Genomic DNA, 8,713 nt, shown 5'->3' on the forward strand with positions numbered 1-8,713 from the left:
AACGTTTTTTTTTGTTGGAACTTTTAACTGTCAGTCAGTTCTATAGTAAGGGCTGCTCCATTTCTAGCTAGAGGTGCTGACTTTTGTTGTGATAAGCTCTATATCTTGATAAAATTGAGAACACGGTGCGAGTGGAGTTAGAAAACTTAGTGTAGTTGCGAATTTCAGCTCTAATGAGCCTGAATAGTTCTAGAGATAGTGCCACTAAAGCTCCAATAAGAAATTTGATATGCTCATGCTGTTGTTTCTTTTGTTGGCTAGGCAAATTGATCATCCATATTCTAAGTGCAAACTCATTGAGCTAAATTCTAAGGACAGCGAAAGTTGTGAGAGAAGTTAGTGTTGATTTTGGAATATATTTTAAATCAAAATGCCAGGGGCTTTTTGATTGGTGGTTCCCATGTTAGAGATGGATATAAACTTCAGAATTGTGATCCTAGAATTGCACATGCTCAGATTAGCTTGTGCATATATATATTAGCTTCTTCAAGTTCCTTATACTTTACTTTTTGTGCTGCCAAAAGGTGTCTGCTTTGAACGAGGCTGTCAGAGGAAGTGTTAAATCCGTTTTTAAACCATGGGAGCAGCGTTTGAATACTTCGGAGGTAATCTCAGACCAAAAATGGCTTGATCTAGACCAAATAATCCCTTAACCTTTTTCTCTCTGTGATGTTATGTAGTCTGTAGTGATTACTCAGTTCGTCCGAGATTCAATAGGTTCAGTAGTCTTCTTATCTTAGTCTTCTTGTTCAAAAGAACACACATTTTATGCTTGGTGCTTCTTGGTATTGAATATATCTCTTAAACCTACTATTGCATAGGGAAAAAAAAGGAACAAAGTTCTTTTAACGAAGTATTATTTTTTGAAAATTATGGTGTAAGTGCTGCTAGATGCCGGTGTTTGCTTGACATAGAAAATCTTTCTTCACCTTATTAATTTTGACATTAATAATAAATGTTAGTGTAATTAAAAGCATCATAGTCTCACATACATCTATATTGTCATCCCGATAGATTATTTTTTTTGCATACTCAAGGACTCTACTTTGTTTTAGTTCTATATAAAACCCTGGTAAGAATATAAAGTTATATCAACAGGATGGAGAAGTCTACCAGGAAAGGAAGACAAGTTGTCTGCAAATAAATAAAAGTTGTATAATGTCATATGCATTAAAGCTGATGATTGTAACTTTTAAGTTATCCTACTTTCTTCTTCCCCAAAAAGAGAACTCCTTTTATGTAACTCCCTCCAATATCCAAAAGCAGATTTTTAAATTGATTCCTTCAAGTACTTGTGAGACACTTTAACCAAATGGTAGCAAAGTTTTTTCTCTTCGCAGGTAACCTTAATAGCTTTCTCTAGGGTTCTTTGTTAATTTTTCTTTGGAGCAAGGGCACTTTAAAGATTTTCATTGAGTTGATAAAGTATAATTATTAGATGTAATAGAATGATGTGCTGTATCCAGACTAATACCAGTTTTAGCCTTTCAGGAATAAAATGTGACCAATTAACCGGCCAACACGCCCACTTGTTACAAGTAACTGTCTTGTTGTTGCATCAAAAGTGATACCATTGACTATTTTGCTAACATTCAACTTGGTAAAAAGAGATTACTCAGGAATATCCATTGGGTTGTGATATTACTTCTGATATTAGCAGTTGTCTTTCTTCAAATGTTTAAGGAAAGACAACAGGGTGCTAACTTTTTTCTATAAAGATATGAACTTCTTTTTTATAAGTATTTGTGTATATAGATGAACTTACCTCATTATTTCACGAAATTTGATCCGTTTTTATTTCTCGTTAGATGTCTTTATACTTTGACTTATTATTTGATACAGGGCCACCTGGAAAGCAATGAAGGTGATCCTGAACTGATTGTTTTCATTCCGTAAGTGCCAACTTTGTTATTTATTCTGCTTTTGCAGAGCCATCTGGTTTGTTTCTGATGGGCTGCGTTCCTGTCGCCGACACATTTTGACATTCCTTTTCCTCCATGTCTCTCAGTCACCTTCAAAAATGCCCCTCGCCCCCAAATGTTCAATACTAATGGCACAATATCTGTTTAATTTGAATATAAAAATTTAACTTTCTTGATGCTTTTCCGAAATTTACTTGTTTCCCTATTTACAAGATTTTCATTCTCCTTTCCATTCTTGTTGAACATCGCGTAATGATGATTGTTTCACCCCTAAGGTATCTTCCTGTCCTTTGTTTGAATCAACTGTTCTCATTTGTTCTCATTCAAATAATAAACCGGTCCAGTTAACAAAGTAGGAGCTGTAAGAAAAGGTTTTACTTTGATTCATGTTGCTGCTCTTGTCTCTTTGAGGAAAATGAAGGAAAAATCTTTTAGAGAGGTTGATTGCTGCAAAGTTTAGAAGTTGTGGAAGATGAACATGAAGCCAAAGGCAAAAAAATGTTGATTATAAGAAGATGAACCTTTTATAAGGTTGTTTCTAGTTCTATTGTAAAAGAAAAAGAGTAGAGGGATGAGGGGGAAGAGGAGTAATATTTCTTTTTCTTTTGGATTGATTGTGAAAGTAAAGGAAGGAATGAGTCTCATGTGATACAGTTCCCTTGATGAACTATTTCTCCTTCAAAAAATTTGAAGGTCTTTTCTGGCATTATAAATTTTTATTTAGAAGGTCCTTCAGTTCCTGCGTCTTCACCCAATTTTGGACTCGGAAACGAAACATAACATTTTGTTCACCACCGTTTATCTCCATTCCCCTCTGTCTGCCTCTCCATCTTTTTTTGTCCAAATGATTCTCCTGCATTTTTTCCGTTTCTCTTTCCGAACCTGGGTTTGTTGTTGTTATTGTTGTTCTTTTCGAACCTGAAACTTCACAGTACAATATGGATGATTGGATGCCTCCTTTTTCATTCTTTTGGCTAACGCTTGAATAAGAAATTTTAGGATCTATTACAATATAACTTTCCAAATTTCTTTGCTGTAATTTCCACCACTAAAGTAATTAATTCATCAACTAGATATTGCTGAAATCAGGTATTATCAAATCATGTTGATCGTGTTGCAGAAATAGTAGCACAAAGTGGTTTATCTTCATTGTAGTTTGAGAACAGAAAATTGTGTCTGTAGATATTTATTGCCGTTCTCTTGGCCATCCAATTCATCTTATATTCGTTGGCTGAACTCAATCATGATAGGTTCACAGCAGATGTTAAAATCAAGAGCATAGCAATTGTCGGCGGCGCTGATGGAACAAGTCCAGCTAAGATGAGAGCGTGAGTATAGTATTAACACTTCTTCCTTCGTCTGTTCCCTTTTCTCTTAGCTAGCACATTCAATCTGCTGCTGGCTGCTGCCACTTATAACGATTCTCTTGAACATGTATTTTTGAAGTTTTATCTGCCCTAATACTCTCTTGCAATTAATCCAGGTTCATCAATCGGGATGGCATTGATTTTTCAGATGCTCAATCTATGCAACCAGTTCAGGTACTTATATATAGGAGTAACAATTTTTTTTCTTTCTTTTGTTTTCGATAAGTCCAGTTCAGGTATCTTCTCAAGTTAGCTTTTGGAAGTTTTGATGCCTAGAACACGCCTCCTCCTCCACCCCAATCACTTGTGCTGATACTTGTTTTACTTGTAAGGAGTGGGATTTAGCCGAGAACTTACAAGGAGTTTTAGAGTACCAGACAAGGTATATTACTTATTGTATCCTTAACATTGCTGCTGCATGGCCTTTATGGCAATTTTGTAGTTGTAACTTTGTACACTGTTCCTGCGCGTGCATGCACATACATTGACATTTATATTTCATAAGTGCCATTTCATAATAGATATTTTGTGATATTTTCATGGAGCAAATTGCTCAGATCACTGTTATAGAAGGTTGCTTATATTCTGGATGTCTATTTTGGTTGTCTGATGCTGCCTGTAAATATTCATTCAGGTATTCTAGGTTTCAGAGTGTGGGAAATATTACCTTGCATTTCCCTGATAATTTTGGCGGTGATACAACACAAATACATTATATTGGCTTGAAAGGAGAAGCGACCCAGGTAATCAGAGGGAAAAATGTTTGAATTCCATGGTCACTGGTTTCAGATATTTATCATAACTTGTTTCCGATATTATTTTGTACAGCTGAAGAGGGACGTTGTTGCAAATATTGTTTATGAGGTTGTACCTAACCCCTCTGATCACAAGTGAGTTGCTCTTTGCCTTTTTAGAAAGATATTGTATGTTGGGTTTCTATAGCATTAATTCCTACTTTGGCAGTTTAATTTAAATGCAAAATCAACGTTAGTTATGTCTTGGATTTCCTGAAATGGCTTCATCTCTCTGTTAGGATATGAATTATTAAGTTTTAGATTGATGATTAAGAGCAAATTTGTTCAGGTAGTCGCATGTCTAATACAAGATAAAAATTTAAATCGAGTTAGCTTGCAGATTAAGTATCAGTAGGAAATTGACTCTGGCAGTCCCGGATATCTTATACTTCCTCCATCCCATCCTTTGTAATACTATTTGATAGTGTGGAGGTTGAAATATTTGTTTGACTTGTTTAATAAATGAAGTAGTTTGTAGTAGAACAAAATACTATAATAATAGTTTTATTAATTTCAGGAACAAATAAATATTATAGTAATAGTTGAAAAAGCTAGTCGGGTGGAGAAAATATCACATATTTGAACTATGATTCGTTAAATAATTTTTAGTTCTTGAAACCTGTAAAAGTTGCCTAAAATAATTTTATTAGTTGATGGTGTCAAACATTTTGAGATATCCCAAAATAGGAAGAGCATTAAATTACTTGCTGAGGACCAGTGCTCTTTATCCTAAATGCATGAGGTGGTTACATATTTTGCTGGGCTGCAGACAACAGGGGCGTTTAAGCTTTTCAATGGAAAACGTAGTTGGGTGGAGAAAATATCACATCAAATTTGAACTATGATTCATTAAATAATTTTTAGTTCTTGAAACCTGTAAAAGTTGCCTAAAATAATTTTATTAGTTGATGGTATCAAACATTTTGAGATATCCCAAAATAGGAAGAGCATTAAATTACTTGCTGAGGACCAGTGCTCTTTATCCTAAATGCATGAGGCGGTTACATATTTTGCTGGGCTGCAGACAACAGGGGCGTTTAAGCTTTTCAATGGAAAACGTACTAGCTTTGCACTCTTGAGTTTTCTCTTTGACTTGCATAGCCCCTAGCCTTAGGTTTCTCCCAGATGAACTTTTAAGTTACTTTTCAAAAACCAAAAAAAAAAAAAAAAAAAAAATTACGTTAAATTTAAAAGTTTAAAAACACTTGTATACAACGACAACAACAACATACCCAGTATTATCTCACACCGCGGGATCTGGGGAGGGTATTGTGTACGCAGATTTTACCCCTGCCTTGTGAGGATAGAGAGGTTGTTTCCAATAGACCCTCGCTCAGGAAAGTATAAGCACCACATTAATGAAAATATAGACAACAAGGGACAATACCAAAAAGCCATATAAAAGCAGAATCAAGACAACAAGATAGTAAGGTGATCAACAATGAAAGAAAACGACGGTTAGTCATAAAAACCTACTACCAACAGAAAGCGAGACTGCGTGCCAATACTACCGTTATGAACACCCTAGACTACCTACTCTACTGCCCTAATCCTCGACCTCCATACCTTCCTATCAAGGGTCATGTCCTTGGTCAGCTGAAGCCGCGTCATATCTTGCCTAATCACCTCTCTCCACCTCTTCTTTGGCCTACCTCTACCTCTCCGTAGGCCATCCAATGTCAACATTCACACCTCCTCACCGGGGCATCTGTGCTCCTCCTCCTCACATGACCAAACCACCTAAGTCGCGCTTCCCGCATCTTTTCCTCAATAGGGGCCACACCCACCTTGTCGCGAATAACCTCATTTCTGATCCTATCTAACCTGGTGTGCCCGCACATCCATCTCAACATCATCATCTCTGCTACCTTCATCTTCTGGACATGAGCGATTTTGACTGGCCAACACTCAGCCCCATACAACATCGTTGATCTGACCACCACTCTGTAGAACTTACCTTTAAGTTTCGGTGGCACCTTCTTATAAGACAAAACACCGAAAGCGAGTCTCCATTTTATCCATCCCCCCAAATACGATGTGTGACATCTTCATCGATCTCCCCATCCCCTGAATAATAGACCCAAGATACTTAAAACTTCCTCTCCTAGGGATGACCTGCGAGTCCAGCCTCACCTCCCCTTCCCCTCCTTGAGTCTTTCCACTGAACTTACACTCCAGGTATTCTGTCTTGGTCCTGCTCAACTTGAAACCTTTAGACTCCCAAATCTGCCTCCATACCTTTAGGCTCCAATTGCGCGTTCACACCATCTCGCTTATACATACTAATTGAACTTAAAACACTTGTATACATACTATTAGGACTTTTCTACTATTTATATATTCTTGGAGCGTATACGATACTGCAAGAAAACTTGATTTTTGGAGTTCTCATCTAGTTAATATGAGTAATTCCGAGGTATTGAGGCTTAAAAATGTTTGATGCTATGCACCCAAGGATGTAGCCTAGCGGTCAATAGAATGAGGGGAGAACCATGAGGTCTCAGGTTTAAATCCTTCGGAGGCAAAAATACTAGGGGATTTATTCCCATATGCCTTAAGCCTTGGTGGACAAAGTTAAGCGGTACCTGTGTTGGTGTGAGGTAGCATGTACCGGCGGAATAGTCGAGGTGTGCGCAAGTTGCCCATGCACCACTATCAGAAAAAAAAAAAAAAATTGTTTGATGCTATGATGTTTTTCTTTGGAGCAACGTATATGCTGTTTGGCGCAGTATACTTATCTGCTATTGTCAACCCCTCCACCATGTATACATGTAAAATCAGGCTGCAGCCTTCTTTGCTTTCTGGTGCAACCTAATCCTGGCACCTCCCGGCCCCTACTACATTCCTCTAATTTGGCCTCTGCTCCCTTTTGCATTTTTCTGTTATCCATTAGTCATCTAAAAGATGGTATATATGTGTGCAGGACTCGAGCTGAGGGTGGCGGAGGCCTTTCGCATGTGGAATAAGTTCTGTTTTGGGCAGCTCTCTTTAGTAGAGTGCTTTCTTTCTGCTGTACACTGATAGAACCTGTACTGAAATTATACCCAGGAATCATTGGATAATTAACTGAAAAGTGCATTTACTTACCCAGCCCAACCCCCTACCCCTCTCTCTTTCTGTTGACACGATCCAATAGGTAATCACTTATTACTTGGGACATATCACCTTCCACATGAAGGGTGGCATATCTACACTCTTTCGAGCTTTGAGATTTGTCGTACTTCTCAAAATCAGATGCGAGAAATGGGTTTCAGTTGTCATTCTTGCCTTTTGAGGTTTCCAGTTTTTGTTGCTTGATTGTGCCATCGAAAGCTTTAGTCAGCATTTGCAACTTTCAAGAAAAATGCTGATTTTAGAGTAGATTCTTGGTCTTTCGTGGTGCAAATCATCGGTAGCTTAAGCAGATGGTTATGGGGCAGTGGCATTAACCTCATATTTTATCATTGCAAAAATTTATGCCCCTTTTGGAGCTTAGCTGGGTAATCCATGGGTATAATGAGTTCCTTTTTTTGTTTGGTGCATCTTTTCTGCGATTCAGTGCTTGAAAACTCCATCCGACTTGTGCTTTTCCCTGTGCACATGTTTCTTCAGCCTTGGCCGTATGAAGAGTAAATTTCTGCAGCCGCTCTACCTTTAGATATATGATGTTTCTCAAATCAGGATGCCTAAAATGAGTTTCAGAAATGGTTCTTCCCTCCTATTTACTCAATTTCTGTTGTTTGTGAATATGCTTTTCAACCAGCAAAAGTTCCAGATTCTAGAGGCCTTCATTGATAGAAAAGTTATTTTGATATCTCAAAAAAAATATTCCAAAACTATGGGTGTGTTTGGTACAACGGAAAATGTTTTATGTGGAAAATGTTTTCCAAGAAAATTTTTTCTTGAAAAACAAGTAGTAATCTTATTCATTTTCCGGTGTTTGGTACGCAAATTAAGAAAAATGACTTCTCAAGAGTATTCATAAATAATTTAGATATAATAAATATGGAGCCGTAAACTTTCAAACCAACAACCTTCCGAACCCACATTTTTCATAAACTTTCGAAATGCTAAACTTTCGAAACCGCAGAATTTTTAACCCGCAAACTTTATAATTTCTAAACCCGTAAATTTTCAAACACATAAACCTCTGAACTCATAACTTTGGAACTTGTAAAATTTTGAACCTTTGAACCGATACATAAAAAAGCTAAAATTGCAAAATCTATAAAAAAAATATTTTTTTACGGGGGGGGGGGGGGGGGGGGTAGGGGGGGTCAGAAAAATGAAAAAAATAGAATTTGAAATTAAAAAAAGTAATTTTTTTTTAGTGTCTGTGTGTGTGGGGGTGGGGGGGGGGGTACACGAGTTGAAGGGTGGGTGGTGCTGAAAAACGAAAAATAGAAATTTATAATTGCAATAAAAAATAAGGTCAAAAAAATAATATTTTTTTGCGGGGGTAGGGGTGGGATGGAGTGGGGTGGGGTGGAGCGGTAGTAGGGTGGGTGGTAACGGAAAAATTGAAATTTGAAAAAAAAAAAAAACTTTTTTTGGAGAGAGGGGGTGGGGTGGTTGGTGAGGGTAGGGAAGGTTGAGAAGGAGTTTTGAAAAATGTTTTCCCTTCTCTTGATAAGGAAAATATTTTCCTCCG

The 8,713-nt window shown here is 37.3% G+C and overlaps 1 protein-coding gene across 1 annotated transcript in view; it reads left to right on the plus strand.

Annotated features, from left to right (window-relative positions):
• LOC109205247 (PITH domain-containing protein 1) overlaps window positions 1-7,343 on the plus strand; it is a 7,881-nt gene extending 538 nt beyond the window's left edge. The window contains exons 2-9 of the mRNA XM_019367927.1: window positions 525-605; window positions 1,843-1,892; window positions 3,173-3,250; window positions 3,406-3,463; window positions 3,622-3,671; window positions 3,924-4,032; window positions 4,118-4,179; window positions 7,007-7,343. Of these exons, the coding sequence (XP_019223472.1) occupies window positions 525-605; window positions 1,843-1,892; window positions 3,173-3,250; window positions 3,406-3,463; window positions 3,622-3,671; window positions 3,924-4,032; window positions 4,118-4,179; window positions 7,007-7,049 (531 nt within the window). The 3' untranslated portion in view covers window positions 7,050-7,343. The remainder of the gene's footprint in view (window positions 1-524; window positions 606-1,842; window positions 1,893-3,172; window positions 3,251-3,405; window positions 3,464-3,621; window positions 3,672-3,923; window positions 4,033-4,117; window positions 4,180-7,006) is intronic.
• The last annotated feature ends 1,370 nt before the right edge of the window (window positions 7,344-8,713 follow it).

Source organism: Nicotiana attenuata, unplaced genomic scaffold (assembly GCF_001879085.1).
Source record: "Nicotiana attenuata strain UT unplaced genomic scaffold, NIATTr2, whole genome shotgun sequence".
Taxonomy (NCBI): Eukaryota; Viridiplantae; Streptophyta; class Magnoliopsida; order Solanales; family Solanaceae; genus Nicotiana; species Nicotiana attenuata.